The sequence below is a fragment of the Lepisma saccharinum genome, chromosome 15 (genome assembly GCF_977018435.1).
Source record: "Lepisma saccharinum chromosome 15, izLepSacc3.1, whole genome shotgun sequence".
Taxonomy (NCBI): domain Eukaryota; kingdom Metazoa; phylum Arthropoda; class Insecta; order Zygentoma; family Lepismatidae; genus Lepisma; species Lepisma saccharinum.
This window is the reverse complement of record NC_139243.1, coordinates 36,281,601-36,303,527: the sequence shown is the minus strand read 5'-3', so window position 1 is coordinate 36,303,527 and position 21,927 is coordinate 36,281,601. Positions and strand designations below refer to the sequence as shown.

At 39.1% G+C, this 21,927-nt stretch overlaps 1 protein-coding gene across 2 annotated transcripts in view; it reads right to left on the bottom strand.

Moving 5' to 3' along the window:
- The window catches only part of ebo (exportin ellipsoid body open), a 151,872-nt gene that overhangs the window by 9,608 nt on the left and 120,337 nt on the right, over positions 1 to 21,927 (bottom strand). For both annotated transcript variants that reach the window (XM_083136809.1, XM_083136810.1), the window contains 2 exons: positions 6,292 to 6,549; positions 1,499 to 1,729 (listed from right to left, as the gene is read on the bottom strand). In XM_083136809.1, the coding sequence (XP_082992935.1) occupies positions 1,499 to 1,729; positions 6,292 to 6,549 (489 nt within the window). The remainder of the gene's footprint in view (positions 1 to 1,498; positions 1,730 to 6,291; positions 6,550 to 21,927) is intronic.

Sequence of the window (21,927 nt, the reverse complement as noted above, 5' to 3'; positions counted from 1 at the left end):
TGTAAAATGTATAAATATTCTATTATAACTATTTCAAGTTGTTACAATTTTAAAGTATTGTTATCGTAGAGGCACATTTTTGGTCAATATAAAAGCAAAATTTCGGAACAAAAACAGAGTCAAATTTCGGTTCAAAAACAGTAAATAAAATTTTGGTGTTATAGCGATGTAAAATTGGATCAAAGGTGGAATATAAAATGACATTTTGGTTTTAAAATTGTGAATATAATCCTAAATTTGATTTAGAAACTTCCCTTCTAAAAGCACATTTATGTAGTTGCCAGAGTATTATGTTTATTCCTGTATAAAGGGGTCCACTTTTGCTTCTTAATATTTGCAGCAAAAAGAAAGAAAAAAAAAAGGTAAAGTGCTCCCCTGTGCTTAGCACTACGCCATGAAGGCATATAGGGGGTGTAAGGGTAATGCCCCATACTTTCTTGATCCGGTCGTGAGTGGGGGTGATGTGATCAGCATCACGCCCCTGACTGCCTTTACCCACCAGGGTTTCCCCCAGGTACCCATGTCATTCGACGTAGGTGGGTGCTGGGGCTGCTTCCAATGTTAGAAAAGATCCCGGATTTGAATTGGCCGGGGATAGAACCAGGACCTTTAGCATGGTAGTCAGACGCGTTACCGACTGAGCCACCGTGGCAGCAGAATTCCATCTCCACTGCCTGCATCTTTCTTTTGTCTCTCTCTGTCACTGTCCAAGTCTCTGCTCAATAATTATGTATGGAGCAGAAACTTGGACAATGACAGAGACAAAAGAAAGATGCAGGCAGCGGAGATGAAATTTTTAGAGTATATTGGGGAAGACAAGAAGGGATAGAATAAGCAATGAGGAGATCCGACAGACAGTGGGTGTGATGAATCTTCAGGACAGGATAGATCAGGCATAGATGAGATGGTTTGGACACATGGAGAGGATGGATGCAGAAAGACTACCAGTAAGAGCTTAGAATGCACAAGAAGTGGGAAATAGGTCAAGGGGAAGACCAAGATGTCGGCGGAAAGAGCAGATAGCGGAGAGTGTTAGGAGAAGAGGACAAGATTGGAACATCGTGGAAAGACAGGAGTGGTGGAAGACCAGGAAAAAATGGAGAAGCTTGACTTCTATGTTGACCAGCCAGAGGCAGGAAACAGCGAAGGATGATGATGATGATGACAGGATAATTCAAACTTCATAAAGTGTTGCATCATTAAATAAACTCTAAATCTCATGTTTGAGTCTATTTTGCGGTTTATTTCGCATCATTTCGTGACAGAACAGGGTAGGAAAATGCACCTCACATCTTTCCGAAACATGAAAATTTAACATTACAATGTGTTATTTCACATTTAGTGTTTTCATCAAAAACAAAATATGCATGCCTCTAGGAATCAGAGTTTTAGCAGTAGTCTCGGTTCAGTGGTATCAACTCAGCCCTAAGAGCACTAACAAACTGACATTCTCTATGAAAATGAACAATTGTTTTTTGTACAAACATGCATTACTCACAGTCTCAACTTTAAAATTCCGCTGTAGCATAGCACGTTGGCTGTCATCTAAGCCATCCATTGTTCTGAGGAACTGGGGTAGAAACCCTGCATAGAAAGCATCAAAGTCGACCGATGCCATACTGTAGATAGTAATGGCTATTTCTTCTTGGAGCAGAGCGTGAGATCTATGCACCAGTACCTGAAGCAGAACGCTCAAGAACTGAGCTAACATAGTCTCCCTGAACAAGCTCTGAAAAAGATCAACATAGTAAACAATTTCAGAACGTAAACAAAATATAAAAGTATACATTTCCAATATACTTTATCCCAGGCAGGATTCCCACTCATTTTTCGAAAATAAATTCCCAGATTGTTTGAGGTTCTCGAGAGTAGGGATATGCCGAAGCCAAATTATCGATGTATGAATACCGGCAGAAATTGACATATCGGATTAGGCAAAAATCTGATATTTAAACTGGTAATAAAACATTAATATGCTGACCAAGGCAAACTTTTATAGTATAAAAAAAAATCCATAAAAACGTCACGTTTCCACCCTCTAACAGGGTCTTCTTCAGGGTGGAAATGTTACGTTTCTGTGTATATTTTTTATACTATAAAAGTTTGCCTTGGTGAGCATTTCAATGTTTTATTAACATGGAAACAAGGCTTAACAGTGTTACCATTAAACCGGTACCGATAATACTACAGTTTTACCTTCTAATAAGTTTTATATTTTAATTTTGTAAGATTCATTGAAAATTAGGTTAATGAATCTTCATCACTGTGGAGTTTTTAAGATACAATTATTGTAAAGCTAATTCAGAGGATCAAGCTACTGCAAAATCAGATATATAACAGTACATTGCTGAACCGACTATTCCACATGACCACGGTCCACTGTTGTATTGGAAATTAAAAATAATAAGTATCCAAACCTGAAGCAAGTGGTGAGAAAATACTTGGGTATACATGTTGCATCAGTATTAAGTAAACAAGTGTTCAGTGTTGCTGGACAGACTTGCAATAAGACAGGAAGTAGGTTACTTCCAGAAGTGCTTTAAAACTTCGTTTCTGAAGATGAATCTGCCAACACTAAATTTACATTAAGAACAGGAATTTATTTTGCATTTCAGAGAACTGCTTGCGTACTAATGTTAAATCTCTGAGAATATATGTATATATGTATATTTAATATGAAATTAGAAATGTTCTAGCAAATTTACTTTTCTAATGTTGAAAATTACATTCCATTTCTGTTAAATAATCTTATGTATCGGAATAGGTTAAATATCGGTATCGGTCCCAAAAATTATCAGTGAGTACATCAGCCTCGGTAAATTTTCAGCTTCGTCACATTACTACTAGAAATCTTATAAAGAATAAGAAATTATCAATATTTGGTCAAAGTCAGCAACTCACCTAGCATCTGTAGAGCAGCTGAGTTGTCATAATCTTGCTGAGACGTTTTTAGAAACAATAGGTCTTTTCTAAAGGAACGCAATTGTTGTCCTTAAATTTATATCATTTAGTATATAAATAAGTTCCCGCTTCAGTATTTTACCATAAGTTTTACACAATAGGAAGCATGCTGTTTGAATTGCTGACAAAAATTATACGTTAATTTTAAACATTGTATTTCATATAGAACACAGTCATGTTCAGGTTTACCATCATAATAAATTAAATTTAGGTACGAGAGTGAATCAAATATGAACGAGCCTTGATTGGCTAATGAAGTGCACCCCCGTCGTCCTCGCACCAGTGTGACGAATGACAACATGACTCGTGTTCGTGAGCTTGTCGAACAGGATCGCCAAGTCACTGTGAAGCAAATTGCGGCAGAACTTGGTGTGAGCTATGGAAGTGTCCAATCAATCATCAAAAAGCACTTGGGCTTCCGCAAAATCACAGCTCGGTGGGTTCCCAAGCTGCTGATTGTTGCTCAAAAAGATGACCGAGTTCGCATTGCTCGCTAGCTTCACACTCATTTTGACGTGGAAGGGGAAGCGTTTTTGCATCGCATCGTTACCTGTGACGAGACATGGGTGCATCATTACACCCCAGCATCCAAGCATGCCAGCATGGAGTGGAGGAGGAAAGGCAAAGGAAACCCCGTGAAGGCCAAAGTTCGGTTGTCTGCGGGGAAGGTGTTGGCCACGGTGTTTTGAGACTGGAGGAGGATCCTACTGGTGGATTTCTTACACGAACATCGGATCATCAACGCACCCTACTACTGCAGCCTCCTGGATCAAGTTAAGGTGCAGTATCGACGCAAACGACGAGGCTGTCCCATCCGCCAGGTCTTGTTCCTCCACGACAACGCCAGACCCCATACAGCCGGTGTTACGTGGCAGAAACTGGTGGAAATGCACTGGGAACCGTTTCTGCATCCACCCAGCCCAGACCTTTCACCATGTGATTTTCACCTGTTCGGACCCTTCAAAGAAGCACTTGGGGGCGAGCGATTTGCGACCAACGATCAGGTGGAAACCTTTGTGCGCAACTGGTTGGCTACCCGCCCAGCTTCATTCTACGAGAACGGCATCAAGAACCTACCACAACGTTGGGAAAAATGTATCACTAAGGGCAGAGACTATGCAGAAAAATAGGATGTGGCAATGTCTCTGTTTCCTTCAATAAATTTTGGTTTTTCGCACAAGGCTCGTTCATATTTGATTCACCCTCGTATTTTTTATACTAAGTATGATAACCTTTGCACTCAACCATGGTAGACAAATCAATACTGAAAAGTCATAAGAAAACACAAATTTAACAGTTAAATGTGTATTCGTGTGAAAATATTATCAACATAACAATTTGCAAACAATTACTGCATATGTACTCTTTACATAACGATTTCGATACAGACTTTGTAATTATCTTGTATAGAATAAGACTTTACTGAATATGAAGAAATATTCTCATTAATAGTCCTTATATCTTGTACTTAGAAGTTTTTCATGGATGTACAAAAGTTTTCGATGTACTCCAAATCACTTGTACAGGCTCACTTCCAGCATCTGTGGAGGAGACCAACACAAACCTTAGGTTTTGCCTCTCGAGCTAAAGTTGTGAATTGAATTGATTTGGTGTTCTAAGTTCGCTTTATGCACAGTAAGGCTAATTGGAACTGGACTTACAGTTTATAGTGGAATCCGAACCACTATGTGCCTCCACTGGGTATCGAACCCAGGCGACGATGCTACCACTGCGCCATCAGGGAGGACCACGAAAGTTGTGAAGATTGACCCTCATGCGAATGAGGTGGTGTCCAATGCAGCTCTTCTTAAAAGACATGCAAAATACATTCAACAGCTGGAGCAGGAATTTACAGAAAGCTAAAGTAACAGATTGACAGATGTAGAAGAAATGGAGAAACAGCTGCAGGAAAATATGAAGTTGAATACAGTTTTACAGGAGAAAATCTCTTTTCTCACGCAGGACATTTTTTTTCCCAGCATTGCTCCTTTGTTACTTAGTAAGTCAAATAAGAGGAGAACCTGGTCTGCTCTACGGAGGCTTTCATTAACAAGACTTAATTTTAAGGTTTCGTTGCCTATCGTACAAGAATCAATGTCTCCCTCGAGATTTGAAAGGAGAATGACAGCAGAAAATGTTGCAGATTTGTTGTCTGAGTGTGATCAATCTCAGAAACATGTGGAAAGTTCAGCTCAACTGGAACATGAGCAGGTGGTGGAGCTGGAGAAAGCATTTGGCACAGCTATGTCAAGAACCACCACTCCAACAAGGAGATTTAAGCCCCATTTCAGTTTACCTGAAACGGTGAATTTGAGGCAAGAAGCCATCTGCCAAACACAGGAACCAGAAAGGAGTCTGTCCGAGCCTTGCTGAAATGAAGCATAGCCGACAACAGGAGGAAATGAAAAACTATCTTCGGTGCTGGACGTGAAACCAATGGAAGAATGGTGATCCGTTACAGTAACATGAACAGATAAGTATTTTCATAAAACAGCTCTAGGTAAGGGAAACTGTAATCTTTTTGTGGAATATTCAAAAAATTGCATTTGTGACGTCTTATGCTATGGCAATATCAATTTAAGAAGAATCTCCTGAAAATGCAATACAAGTGATTTGGAGTACATCTCCCATGATAAATAGAAAAGTTTCGTACATCCGTGAAAAGCTTTAAGTACAATTTATTTATTAATTTATTGATTGTTGTTTTAAGTCCACTTTATGCACAGAAAGGCTAATTGGGACTGGACCTACAGTTTAAAGTGGGATCCGAACCACTATGAGTCTCCAGCTTTAAGTACAAGATATGAGGACTATTAATGAGAATATTTCTTCATATTCAGTAAATTCTTATTCTATACAAGATAATTACAAAGTCTGCATCAAAATCTTTATGTAAAGAGTACATATGCAGTAATTGTTTGTAAATTGTTATGTTGATAATCTTTTCACATGAACACACATTAAACTGTTAAATTTGATTTTTCTTAGGAGTTTTCAGTATTGATGTGTCTACCATAGTAGAATGCAAAGGTTATCATACTTAGTATAAAAAATACCTAAATTTCATTTATTATGATGGTAAACCTGAACATGACTGTGTTCTATATGATATACAATGTTTAAAATTAACTTATAATTCTTGTCAGCAATTCAAACAGCATGCTTCCTATTGTGTAAAACTTATGGTAAAATACTGAGGCGGGAACTTATAATAAATTGTATAAATTTAAGAATAACAATAGAGTTCCTTTAAAAAAGATGCTACTGTTTCTAAAAACGTCACACAAAGAATTAATGTAATAGTCCTCAGGACTGTAAGCATATATTTACCTTATGATAAAGTTTCCACTTGGCATTCAAATTTTCTAAATTTTCCAAATTCTGCTTAAAAATAGCTATGTCAGGTTGCAATAGTGACTGGCCAAATGCTTGCATAATTGACACAAACTGAGCCTTATTCTCCACCGCCTCATTGCCAGGGGCTCCTAGGGACCTCACCACGGATGACTTGAAGAAGTACTGCCAGTTATGTAGAAGGATGTTGAAGAGAAGCTCAAACAAGGCTGCCTTTACATCAGGTGAAGAACGCTGTAAAAAAAAGCAACATTTGTAAAACAATACAGTGGAAGCTTAATTATAAATTTTTCATTGGACTTTGGCTAAAGAACTTCTGAAAATATATAATCTGGGAAAATTTTATAATAAGAATCATTTAGTGATTAGTAGGGTGCAGATTTATAGGCACTAAAAGCCTCTCAAATAGGCAGGCAAATAGGCACAAAAATGATGAAAATAGGCACTTAAAAGGCACCTAAAATACAGGGTGGACCAAAAGTCAGTATACATAGAGCAAAAAGAAAGTTACAGTATGTGTTCAATATGGTCACCGGCTGCTTTATAGCATGCTTCAATTCGATTCTCCCAGTTCCATAAGACAACTGTTAGTATGGTGGGAGTGATTTGTGAAATGGCTTCTGTGATCCTTTTTTTTGAGGTGGGCCATGTTGTTAATCTTCTTGGCATACACCATGGCCTTTAAATGGCTCCACCGATAATAATCCAGGATCGTGGGTCTGGTGACCGTGCTGGCCATTCAACAGGGCCTCGACGACTTATCCACCTTTCTGGGAACTGTTTGTTCAACCAACGTACGAATGATGATACCATAATGCGGTGGGGCACTGTCATGTTGGAACATGTCGGGAAAGCTTCCTGTTCATTGAGGATGCTCGGGAAAACACTCTCTTCAAGCATTTCCTTGTACCCTTCAGCATTGAGATTACCTTCGATCAAAAAAGGCCCGATGACTGTTGTTCCACATATGCCACACCACACCTAACCATCAACTTTCCTGCCCCTTGCATTTTGCACAGATCAATCTAATTGGGATTTGTATCACTCCAATACCGCCAATTTTGCTTATTGACTTCGCCTAAAGGGGTAAAAAGAAGCAATATTATCTCGGTAGCTATGCTCGCCTGCCAGTAAAACCACTTCCACTCTTTCATCCTTCGTTAATATGCCACAAACCTGCAAAAAGAGAAAAGACTACATTTTACCTATGTAACCTGACTTTTGGTCCACCCTGTAGAAAGATACATTAAAATAGTCAATGAACATGAACTTATTTCAATTTTCTTCTTACAATGCACAGTTATACTGTATTAGCACCTCACTTTATACATAAAAGTGCGCTAAAGATTAACAAATTATTAATACCGTTTTGATCGAAATTCACATTTGCGGTGAATCATCCAATATATATATAGCCCCAATCCCACCACTCACTCACTCACTGACATAAATGTTCTCCATGAAGGAAGCCCCGGAGGCGAAAAACGCCCGATTACGACCCCCCATGAAATCGTCCCAAAAGGCCGAGAAAATTCAAAAATCGCTCAATCGGCCCTTCCTTAAGGGTGAAAATGCCCTTTTCTCACGTCCTTAGCAACCGTTACCACGGGCATTTCTTTTGCACACATTGTTTCCTTCAATTCTTAATTGTCGAGATACATTATATTTCTCACAGATCAATAGCACACAGATGAATGAACTCATGGTTTTGATGAGGTGCCTGAAACAAGGGTGACATCTACATAATAAGGAGTTTCAGCCCAGATACAATTACGTTATACTCAATGCGTAAATATCTACATCGTGCTTGTTTTAACTAAATGTTTAGGGGTATAATGACATGCAATTCCTTAGAGCTTGCCGTTCCTGTTGTTGTCCATGGAAACGGACGTTGCTAGGGAACTTAAAAAAGTTTATTTTCACCCCGGAAGCTACTGTAAGGGAATTATGCTAGACTTTTCGAATTTCAAAATACGAGCATCAGAATTTATTACAGAGGCAAGGTAGGGATTTGAGGGGAATGACGGAAAACAGTTATTATCCAATTACGTTCAAAAATGTGAAAATAACCAAATACGTAAATATTGCATTTTAAATTTAGTCGCTATTCAATTCGTTGATGCAAAACATCCAACTACTTATCTTGAAACGGTTATTACTTACTCAGTTCATTATTAAGAAAATATACAATAATATTTTGAATATTTGTACCTTATTAGAGCCCATACACACATAAAGTTACTTTCTAAACTTTTCAAACTTACACATATGTTCCCCATCATCCATGCAGACATTTTCAAAGTCATTAAGATCTATGAAGAACCCCATCTATAACATGATTGCGACCACAACGTGGCCGAAGGTCACGCATGCGAGCGTACAAGACGTGGCCTTTACGCGAGTCCAATATATATAAAGCCCCAATCCCACCACTCACTCACTCACTGACATAAATGTTCTCCATGAAGGAAGCCCCAGAGGCGAAAAACGCCCGATTACGACCCCCCATGAAATCGTCCCAAAAGGCCGAGAAAATTCAAAAATCGCTCAATCAGCCCTTCCTTAAGGGTGAAAATGCCCTTTTCTCACGTCCTTAGCAACCGTTGCCACGGGCATTTCTTTTGCACACATTGTTTCCTTCAATTCTTAATTGTCGAGATACATTATATTTCTCACAGATCAATAGCACGCAGATGAATGAACTCCTGGCTTTGAAAAGGTGCCTGAAACAAGGGTGACATCTACATAATAAGAAGTTTCAGCCCAGATACAATTACGTATATATTGTTATACTCAATGCGAAAAATGTTATCTACATCGTGGTTCTTTTAACTAAATGTTTAGAGGTATAATAACAAACAATTATTTAGAGTTTTTGCCGTGCTTGTTGTTGTCCATGGAAACGGACGTTGCTAGGGAACTTAAAGAAAGTATATTTTCACCCCGAGAACTACTGTAAGGGAATTATGCTAGACTTTTCGAATTTCAAAATACAAGCGTCAGAATACGGAGGCAAGGTAGGAATTTGAGGAGAATGACGGAAAACAATTATTATCCAATTATGTTTAAAAATGTGAAAATGACAAAAGACGTAAATATTGCATTTCCAATTTAGTATCGCTATTGAATTCGTTTATGCAAGACATCCAGCTAATAATATTGAAACGGTTATTACTTACTCAGTTTATTATTAAGAAAATAGACAATAATGCTTTGAATATTTGTGCCTTATTAGAGCCCATACACACACAAAGTTACTTTCTAAACTTTTAAAATTAGTGAACGTCTACACTTGTTCCCCTACATCCAATACAACATGCAGACATTTTACCCTATCTATAATATGATTACGCCCACAAAGTGGCCGAAGGTCACGCATGCGAGCGTACAAGACGTGGCCTTGGCCACGTCGAAAGTACGCGAGTCAGTTAAAGTAATTCTCACAAAAATAACTTGTGCTAACCTTTGTGCCAATTTAAACAAATGCTCCTGTTGCGTGCACAATTTTTCACAAGTGATGAAAAAACTATTTGCATCATTTTATCTGAAAAAATGTTTCAAACAATGTTCTGATTAAAATATCTCTGAAGAAATGAGCCTGTGATACCCATTTTACTAATTGCACACATATTGACAATAGTTTGAATCTAATCCCCATTTGCAGGGAAGCTAGGACAACCTGATTAATTTAAGGCACTTGCATTTTTTTGGCACGAATAAATGAGCTGTTTATCTGTGTATGCACTTGGAAATTTTAAAATAAATAACATTGTTTGATTAGTGTCAGTGCTCGAAGTGAGGGGGAGGATGGCATCCCCACAGCTGTCTCATTGATAAACCATAGGAGCTCCCCCCCTAACTCCAAGGCTCGACGAACCATCCCACCAAACATTCTCCACTTCAAGCTCTGCTTATTGTAATTCTTATTGTATTCAAAACAAGGCCATTAAACTAAGTTTTCACATAACTTAGCATTGCTGTATTCAGAACTGCAGTAATGTAAGATGATGACTCGTGAGTGTGTGCATTGTTCACCGTTCATGCTTGTTTCCGAAAAACCCAAGAGGTAGGAAAACATTTTCAGAGGAGTCAGAAAGTACGTCTGCAGGTGAGTTTTGAACAAGGCCATTATATAAAACTATATATGTAGACATAGTATTTCCCATGGGGGATAGAAATATTTATTTGTAAATTAATTCAGCATTAAACTGATGTGGATACTTCATACAAGCTTGACAGAAAATTACTTTTCCATCAATGGGGTCACCTCCATGGTAGAGTGGTTAGAACAGCATGGCTATGACGTCAGGGTTCCTGGGTTTGAATACCAGCCTGGGTCTTCTTGGTGAGTGTTCCTTCATCAATTTCATCCTAATTATAGCAATTAGCCAAGGATGGGGAAAAAGAGATGCAAAATAAAAATTAAATTTCCAGTCAGTGGTAAAACAAGCTTCTGCAGCAACCCATTTTTTAAATTAATACACTTCTTCCTGGCTGTCTTGTGCTTGGGCACTTTTAAACACATGAACACGATATCTCCACAGCTAATTACATACTTTCTTTCACACACACAAGAAAGCAAATGAGTACTAATCGACTCCTACAACTTTCAGGTGGGAAATAAGAAGGGGGTGGGTTGGCATTGTTTGTCCAAGTATGAGTCACCAACAGATTGTCCAGTTTGCTTATCCTGATTAAGGAACATCCAAAGGTCTGACATCCCTTGCGACCCTCAAATCTGGATAATGCTATCTTTCAATCAGTTCAACATAAACAAAGGCTTACATTCTTCAATGTAGAGAAGGCCAAAGGTACATAAAAAATGTGAAGTAAGCAAAAATTTCAGAATAGGCATTTTTAGGCACAATTAAGCAAATAGGCTCTAACCCTCAAAATAGGCATTTATAGGGACTATAAAAATATGTTTTCAGACTAGAAACAAACTTTAAACATTACAGCCTATGTTTTACTTCAAAGGGAAAAAAAGGCAAATAGGCAAGAAATCCACAACCTAGTGATTAGTTTTTACTTACTCTTTATTATTGGGTTGATGCATAAGTTCGTAGGGTTTCTTTCACTGCGGCAAAAGTACTTTTATTTGATACTAATTTGAGATGAACAAAAGACATAAATTAATCAGTAATATATTTTCCTTCATTGTCTATGACTGTCTACCAACGGTAGGGCAGTTTTTCAATTCAATGCCTGAAGAAATCAGCTGATTCAGGGTTAAAAGCGTCATCAAGCCAAGTTTGAAGAGCATTTTCGTCACCAAAGGAGCTTCCTTGAAGATTGATGGATATAGAGCTGAAAATGTAACAATCCGAGGGTGCAAGATCGGGGAGAGTAAGGAGGATGTGGAATAACTACCCAACCAAGCTCCTGGATAGCAGCTTTTGTCCGGAGTGTGGGTGTGCATTATCGTATCACAGCACTTGATGCTCTCTTCCTGGCCTACTTGCTGATTTGTTTGTTTTCATTGAAAGTGTGCTGTATTCTGAACCTTACCAATGGAATGCAAATATCATACAATGGTTGAATGGTCACAGTTCATTACATTTGCTAATTCTCGAGTCGACTGATGTGGATCCTCGTGGATTAAAGCATTTAAACTGTCTTCATTAAAGCCCGATGGGCTTCCTGAACGTAAAGAAACGCTTAAGTCAAAAATGCCCTCTTTGTAATGATGAAACTACAGTATATTCTTGCACTGCTTTCCCTGTTAAAATTCTCCCTGTACAAGGGACAAATGTTTTGAGCCACTTCCGCTGCCTTTGCCCCTATGTTAAACTCAGACAGAAGAATATGTTGGAAATGTTTTTTTTTTTTCCACTGGACACTTATTGTTCTTAAATAACACAATCTTTCTTCAAAACTGTAAAATTCAATGCGTATTCACAAGCACAACAATGCCACTCCAATTGATGAACAATAAACAAACTCCAAACAGCACAATGTTGCCATACCAAACACAAACACTACGAACTTACGCATCAACCCAATACTATTCCTGACACATATTTATTTGTTTACAAATAATATTTCTACTGTTTCAAACAGTTGTTCTCAGATGATAGGTCTGGCAGAATGTCATAGGTTGGTTTTGACTTGTCATAATTTGTTCCTTTTCTTTTTTCGCTTTTCTGTTATTTCCGGTCCTTAACATGAACCTCCTCCTTATCTTATCTGGAGAAGACTGTTTGAAACAGTAGAAAGATTGTATTGTGTTGAAAAAAAATATATAGTTTATTAGGGACAGACTGATATGAAATTTTGGCTGATATCAATAAAGAACTAACATAAATTTACAGACACAGATAACAAAGTCTTCCGATCCAATACAAAATTACAAATAATCCTTCAAGAACTTGAATGATTCATTAATCTCCTGAATAAATGTTACCAGATGACTGCAGTGATCCTCCGAAGTATCTCTGGCCCTGTTCAATCACAAGGAGTGTGAAGAATTAGATATAATGATGAAATTTACAAACTCTATAAGGAAGTTCCTCTCTCCATATACATAAGAATAAAAAGACTAAACGGGCTAGCCATGTAGCTAGAATGGATGGATATCAAAGAAGATGCTAGGAGGAAATATAAGAGGAAGAAGAACTGCACGAAGACCGAGGATCACATGAGAGGACAGTATCCAGAAGGATGCATACTCCATCCTTCACATCAGAAACTGGAGAACAGCAGCCCAAGACAGAACGTTCTGGAGGAAGAAAGCGAGCCGAAGCACCATAGGTAGGAGGTTGGTTAGATGACTGCAGTACAAAAGAAACTGCATATTTATTACTTTTAAAAAAGTAGGACACAGAGGTTTTTGTTTATATCCATACAAATTTTAACAAAATGGCAGAATTTTGCACTAAATTATAAGATAAGGATAGATACATTAGATCAATAAAAGTATTGGTAATTTTACAGGTAAGCTGATACCAACAGAATATTGATAAATCTATGCCATCCATATTATTTATTCTTAATTGCATTGGCACAAGGCATAATAATCCATGCTTTAAATTTTGGTTTCCTTCATGGGAACTAGAAAAGTAAAATACAAGGGTCGTTCCAGGTTGACCGGGACTTTTATTTCTGCAGAGGAAATAGGTAGCAGAAGAAACACCAAACTATGTCAGTTTTTCAAAGTATTCTCCATGTGTGCCAAGGCACCGTTGCCATCGTTCTGGCAGCTCCCGAATTCCTTTGGCGTAGAAAGAACTTGGTTGTTGTCGTAGCCACTGGAGGACATCGCTCCACAGTGCTTCGTCTGTCGTGAATTTCTTCCCTCCCAGATGGTCTTTAAGGGGTGCAAACAAATGATAATCACTGGGGGCTAAATCCGGACTGTAGGGGGGATGGCGCAGAACTTCCCAGCGCATGTCGGCCAGAGTTGTTGTTGTCACATTGGCCGTGTGAGGGCGGGCATTGTCATGGAGAAGAATGACATTTCCAGACAACATCCCAGGTCTTTTCTTGCGAATGGACTTTCGTACAGCACCACTCAACAATGTGGAGTAATACTGGGCATTAATCGTGCTCCCTTTGTCCAGAAAATCCACATGGATAACGCCCTTCATGTCCCAGAAGACACTTGCCATGATCTTTCCAGCGGATGGCTGCATTTTGTTTTTCTTGGGGGGCAGGGAACCTTTATGCCGCCAATCCATGCTGCGTCTTTTGGTCTCTGGGGTTGAATTGTGCAACCATGTTTCATCACACGTGATGATGGATTGCAACAATTCATCACCTTCTGCTCGAAACCAATTCAGAAGCTGTTCACAGACCGTCCTGCGTGTCCACTTCTTCTGATCGAATGTCAGCTGGCGGGGAACCCACCTTGCACAGATATTGTGGAAGCGTAAGTGGTTGTGAATGATTGTCTCAACATTCCCGACACTGATATTCACCTCGGCAGCAATATCCCGCACTGTTACTCACCGGTGCTCAAGAATCATTTGCTCAACACGTGCGATATTCACTGGTGTGACTGCAGTCGGGTGAATGTGTCCATGCGCTTCATTTGTCACCAGCTCCCGTCCCTCGCGAAACTGCTCACACCATTCGTACACTCTTGTCCGCGACATCGTTTGTTCACCATACTGTGCTTGCAATCGTCTGAAAATCTCAGGTGGTTTCACTTTCTCCTTCACGAGAAATTTGATCACACACCGCTGCTCCACAGACACACTGCTTGCCGCCATGTTTGCTGCAACTGCTGCGCATGCGCGAAATACGTCATGCCGGGCGCTAGTTACTCGCGAAGGAATACATTACGTCACCCGCACGTTTCATCATGATCCGGCTATTCATCGATTTTTTACGTAAGAAAATCCCGGTCAACCTTGAACGACCCTTGTACTTGGAAATGATGACAATACCACTGCCCATAATCTTACTGATTCCCACCAATACTTTTACCTCAAAATTGTAACAATTCACAGTAGTTCAGAATATTTATATATATATTAGGGATGGGGCAGTTTAATCAGTAAAATTACTGATTATTTTAATGATCCAAAATATCTATATATAAATATCTGCAAATAATCTAACAGTTATTTTTAGTGGTTTCTATTTGATTTTATCTGCGACATTTCATTCTGGTTTCCCAGACCTTTTTCAAGCTACACATACAACAACACAACCTCACATGGCTAGTCACTCTACACTTCTAAGGAATTAATGTGTGTTCTTCTTTCCTCCTAGGTAAACTGGTTTTTCCACCTTGCAGGTGTCATAGCTGGCTGATTCTTCCCCTCCCCTCCATCCTGTAACCTACTCTTCTTGTCTTCCCTCCCCTCCTCCTTCTGGTGCCACTGGCCATCCCTTTCTCCTTGAACTCATTGGGTAAGGTAAAATCTTCCATATTTGTGTAGAAAATTGAAGGTGGCTCTGGAAACTTAACCAACTTGCTTTACACATCCTTTTTTATTAGTTCTACCCATTTTATTCCAATTTCCCCTTCGTTTTTGTTAATTTTCTCCCCTGTTTATACATATGTGCTTTGTTTCTGCCAATTTCCTCTCGATTTCATTTTCCCTCTTCTCCTTCATTTTTACTTAATCCTGTGCCCATTTGTCAACATATGCTCACTCAATGCTGCTCTTGGATCTTCCTCTTTAATGTCTCTCCCATGTTCTTTAATTCTTTCGTTGATGCTTCTCCCTATGTACTTGCTTGTACATCCACCACATTCTACTTCATATACGCCTGCCATTGCCAATTCATCACTTTCCTTCTCTCCCTTGTATGACGATAACTGTCATAGGCGGCTGTTAGGTGAAGTAATATATTTGGTCCGGCTTTGAAATGTGACATAAGGCCGATTGTAATTGCTCATACATGGCAGCTGGATGCCAAACAGCTTATCGAACTGATGGTTAATACAAAGATTTCATAATAGATGTCCTCACTGTACTCTAATTGAAAATTGTTCCAAATGATTGTATTTAGTGATATAAATATACGATTGTAATGTAAATACAACGAATGATACTATTTTCCAAATGAGATAATGTATGTTTGAAACGTTATTGCAATTAGTACATTGTGAATTTGCAAGAAATGGGAAAGATTAGTCAAAACCGGAAGAATGCAAATGTTAAAAAGGAACTGGTTCCAAGAAGTTCCAAGAACAGATCACAGAACCTGTTGACTGTGCAGAAAGCCGTGGAACTGACATGGATGGAATCGGGTTTCAGGAATCGGATCAGCAGAACGGTTCGGGGACTCGGTCCGGGATAAAAGTGAAGGTATGGCGGTCGTCAAGGAACAAGCGAGGAGTATCAATGGAAATCGGGTTTATTATGAACTGATAAGTGGATCCATTTAGTTTAATTTGTTCATCAAGGACCGTTCACCATAAATTCCAAAGAACATTTTTTCTCCATTGTGTGTGGAAATGGATATTATAAGTTAAAGTTGTGAGAATTTTCTGCCCAATGTCAGCTGATCTGTAAGTACACATCTTCAGTTAATTCTTGCATCATAATCAGACGAACGTGAAGGAACATGAACCATACAAAGTTTCATCCTTAATTTTGAATATGCTAGCATCCGTGTGTGAAATTATGGCCATAATTCGTGTGTATATCTTGTGATGGATTTGGCGGGAATCTTGGCATGCTGAGTAGCCATATTAAAAAAAGTTGTGGTAGATTTCAATCAAGGGTAAAGAACGGAATATGTCTCAATCTGAGATTGATTTAATTTATCAATTTGTGTTCGGTGGTCCAGTATAAAGGGACCAAGGTATTTTGTTGCACATTGGAGTGTACATATAAACTTTGATCGGGTGAATTAAAACCCATTCTGTCAAGTTCATTTTGCTTACACACCACAATTTGTTGGTGACAAAGTCAGTGTAAGGTGACCATATTCTTTGGAACCGAAGTCTTTGTCTAACTTCATGCTTGTAATACCCACGCATATTGGCGTATGTCCTTAAGGCAAAACATTTTGATGAGTGTTATAGATTCATACATTCCCGAGTAGTATAATACCATTACACCGGACATTTACTTTAATTTAAGGGAAGTTATTATTGTGCATTTGGTACATGGTATATGCAAAGGATACTAAATGTCAGACATGAGCTTGTTCATGTTCTTGCGTAAATAATTTGTTGTCAATAAATCAATATTTCAGACTTGGGATTTGCAATTCATACCCAAACATTGTTTAGTGTATAATGTATGTACAAATATGTTAATGATAATATTTCTCTCAGGCAGGGAAAGTTCATCTTGCTCTGGTCTCTAAGGGTTAATTTCATGTGTGAGAATAGTGTGATGGGATGTGATTGTTAGAACAAGAGGTTAAGGCATATTTCTGTTATATGAGGGTAGCCATGGGTAATGGGGGGTATGTGGAATAAAAAGGGGAAGGGGGGAGCCAATAGGAAGGTGATTCTGTCAAAAAGTGGTTTTACATGAGTGAGTTGTTTCGCGAAAGTGAACATTGATAATAATCTGATAATAATTGATTATAATCTGATTTTACCGCAGTCCAATGTCATCGCTGCCGGCGCTACCGATAGCAGTTCGAGGGGGGTATGCACTTCATGTCATCTTCTTAAGAATTTGAGCCTCTATTTTGAACTTGCACGGCACAAGCTTATTTAGTCTCAGTCTTTATCATAGAATATTGAGACTTGCTTAATATTTGTATTTATTAAACCATTTCTCAATGCTCTTTGGTGTCTTGAAAGCTGCTCTTAGTCCATACTTTGCATAGATGTTTCTTATCTTTTTTTCCATCTTTCATCTGAATAGCACACTCACATACTTCTTCTCTTCCTGTGCATTCTTATCCTCTTCTTCTTTTTCTTTATTGTTTGTCTCTTTCTCATTTTCTTCTCTGTTCTTCTTATGATGTTAATTATATCCCCTGGTTTGTATCCATTTTCCTGTGCTGCCTCCATTATCCATTTCATTTCTCTGTCATAGCTTGCTTTGTTGTTGCATAATCTCATTGCTCTCCATACAAAATTCTCTCAAATGTTGTCTTTGATTCTCCTTTCATGTGCAGATTCCTTGTGGATATATTGTCTGCCCGCTAACTTTTTATGATACACCCTGGTTTTAATTCCTTTCCCTTTCATTTCAATGGATATATCCAGGTAGTTAATTTTCCCATTGTCCATTTCTTCTTTCGTATACTTTATTCTATCATGACCATTCAATAATCTAAAGATTTCTTCTGTTGTTTCTTTGCTTTTTGCTATGAAGATCAGATCATCCACATATCTCTTGAACAGTATCACCTCATTTTTCAAGGTTTCCATTGGTCTCTTCTCTATCCAATGTATACATATATTGGCTAACAAACATGATAAGGGGTTCAGATAGATAATCCTTCCTTCTGTTTAAATACTTCTCCTCCAAAACAAAATACACAATGACCAGAGCTAGGAATTTTAGGTGATGCACCTTAAATTTTTTTGTGTGAAAATGGGCAAAAAAGTGACTCATCTCCAAAATAAGCACGTATTGAACTCTACTCATGGTGTTTCGGTTGCACCTTTTTGCACCATTTTCACAATCTCAGAACCTTTTCCACCTTTTCACAATCTCAGAACCTTTTGCACCTTTTCGCATCTTTATCATTTTTTCAAATACAACTTGCACGCTGTTTAACCTCACCCACATTCGAGGCACAGCTTCTTGGCACGCGATTCTTGTTTACCGCACAACAATGAATCGGCTTGCTTCAGTTCTTGGACGTTAATGTAGTAATCGCACGACTTTAAACAGTGCCAACAATGACGTGTTACAATTGCTAGAAGTTGTGCTCTTTTTGTCCTATGCTGTATTGTTTACGAATTGTTGTAGGAAAGCTGTTTTGTTTTCATTTCCTTCTCCCGTCTCAGCGAGCAAGGTAAGTGCAGTCTGTGATCAACTGATCAATGCATCGGATTTGCTTGTTCACCATGCCAAAACATAAAGTAAATGTTGGGAAACTGCAGGACATTGTTAAACAGTTAAGCGGTGATGGCATTCAGAGTGATGGATCTGTTCTGAGGTGTGATGTGTGTGACATTTCTATTGCTGTTGATGACAAACACCAACGCAGTCGGGTTGTGCAGCATCTACAAAGTGGGAAGCACGTCAGGAATAAAGAACTATGAGATGGTAAAGGTGGGAAGCGACAGCAATTTATTGGTGAGGCGCTTGCATCTTAAGAGTTCCAGAAATACAAATTAATTTTTCAGTGAGACAGCAAGGACATTTATAGCATGTGGAATACCTCTTTCGAAACTTAACAATCCTGTCATGAAATCATATTTGCAAAAATACACTGGGAAGTCAGTTCCAGATGAGAGCACCTTAAGGAAATCTTACCTTCAACCTCTTTATAAAGCTAAAATCTCGCAGATCAGGCAAGTAGTAGCTGACCATGCAGTCTATTTCAAACTAGATGAAGCCACAGATAGGCAAAACAGGTACGTTTTGAACATTTTAGTAGCACCTCTCAATGGACATCAAGTGAAACCCATGCTTTTAAAAACTTATTTTTTTTGGCAAAACAGAAAATGCAAGTGTAATGCAAAGATTCGTCGCTACCTTATATCTTCCCCCGAGGATCTTGACGTTCTCCCTTGAGATGGGGTGCAACGCGAACTGAGTGTGAAGTGTAATGAAGAGCATATCTGACTTTTGTCGTTATGATACGCTGTGTATGAATAATTGTGTGTGTGATGTGTTCAAATCATGTGTGTTTAGTGTGAGTTTTTTGTCCGGGTTCTTGTTTATGTTATCGTTTTTTAATGTGCGTGTGTGTGTGTCATTCCCTGATGCTTTCCTCCATGCTATTCTGCTTGACAGGGTAAGTAATAATTCTAAATTTAATTTTGGTATGCTAATGTTTCTTCTCCCATCTTGTTTCTGTTCGTTAAACCTCAATTCTAAAAATGGCTAATCTGGCAACAACGCATCTCGGTGACAGTGGACGAAATTCTGAAGAGGGTCGTCGCTCTGCTAATTGCCCTGGCACTCCGCCCCCCGCGGTCAGCACAGCCGAAATTCTCGGAAATGAACTGAAGACTTGTCCGAACTCACTGTTGGTGTCACACATGAATGCACAGAGCATCGAAGCGCACCTCGATAGCTTCAAAGCTATTTTCTCCCCCCTGAATCTCCACTGCATTCTTGTATCGGAGACTTGGCTTAATCCCCTCACACCCTCCAGCATGGTCTCCTTGCGAGGCTACAACGTCTTCCGAAACGACAGGTTGGGGAAACGAGGTGGCGGGGTGATGGCACTGATAAGGGAAGATATTACTGCGGTGGTTGTGGCTAAATCTGACGGTAACTACGCACGAATGACAGAATATATTTTCCTGGAACTTACCATCAATAAACAGAAGCTACTGCTAGCTGTTGCGTACCGTCCACCTGGAACGTGCTTTGTAAATTGTGAAGAGGAACTGGCTAAACTCATTCCCATGTACTCGCATGTATTATTACTGGGCGATCTGAACTTTCATTTAGAAACTGACAAACCTGAAGTAAATAAATTCCGCGCTGCTATCTCTTCTTACAATCTAAATATTTTGAAGCTCGATCCTACCTTCCACACGGCTACCTCGCATTCTTGGCTAGACGTAATCTTAACAGGAGACTGCTCTCGAATCACTAAACATGGACAAACGAGCGCCTGCGGTCTCTCGTTCCACGATCTTATTTACGTTGCTTACTCGCTCAATGTTCCGAAATCCAAGCCAAACATAATTGAATACCGCGATTTAAAGAAAATTAACCCCGCTTCACTAAACGAAGATGCTACAAGAACCCCATGGAATTCAATAAACAGCTTCACTAATATTAACGATAAGCTTAATGAATTAAATAGTCTAATCTTACACCTTTTCGACAAACATGCTCCAGTAAAGAAAAAACGCGTCACGCGGCCTGCTTCCCCCTGGATGACCGACAGCATTCTCGCACTTATGGCGGAGCGCGATTCGGCTCACCGCAGGTTTAAATCTGACAAGCGCCTCAAATCTCCAAATACTTTAAATAGTTTTAATAACTACCGCGTGTTGAGAAATCAATGTAATCAGGCCGTGCGCAACGCAAAGAGGGGGCTTTCTTACGAATTATTAAATATGCAAGGCAACCCCCGAATGTTGTGGAATAACTTAAGAAATTTAGGGCTAGGAGAGAAACGTAACGTAGATCCTGCTCGTGTTTCGTCCCTTGATGAATTAAATACACATTTCTCTCTCTCTAATTCAATGAATAACGATGCTAAAAATGTTACTATTAGAGCTATAGCAAACCACAAAACAGAAATGATAGAGTTTAATTTTAACCCAGTCTATGAGTTCCAAGTTGCAACTGCAATCGGTCGGATCAAATCTGGTTCTGAAGGAGCCGACAACCTCCCATTGCGACTAATAAAGCTGATTTTACCTCATGTATTGCCATACATCACCGACATTTTTAATCTTTCTCTGCGCTCTGGTATTTTTCCAGATAAGTGGAAAATAGCACACGTTCTTCCTCTCGCCAAGACTGACCCCGCCACTTCCGTTGACAACTTCCGACCTATCAGTATTCTTCCCGCGCTATCCAAAGCATTAGAATACATTGCTCACGACCAAATCAGCCGACATACAAATGAAGTTCTGGCTCCGTTTCAGTCGGGATTTAGACCTAATCACGGCACTAGCACCGCCATGACTCACATAACCGATGACGTCAGACAAGCTATGGACTGCAAACAGGCGACAGTTTTAGTTTTATTGGACTACACGAAAGCTTTCCAGTCACTCGACCATGATATTCTCATTTCCAAGCTAAAATCATTTTTTAATTTCACCACCTCTGCAACGGACTGGGTCAAATCCTACTTAACTGGACGTAAACAAAGGGTGGTTTATGATGGCAAGTGCTCGGCGCTATCTGAGATTACTTGTGGCGTTCCGCAAGGAAGTGTACTCGGCCCTTTATTATTTTCTTTATACATTAATGACCTGCCAAATATCTTGAAACACTGCCGTTATCACCTGTATGCCGATGACCTCCAGTTGTACTATTCTGCACCCCCAGCAATGTTAAGCGATGGTATTTCCAAGGTTAATGAAGATATAGAGAGAAT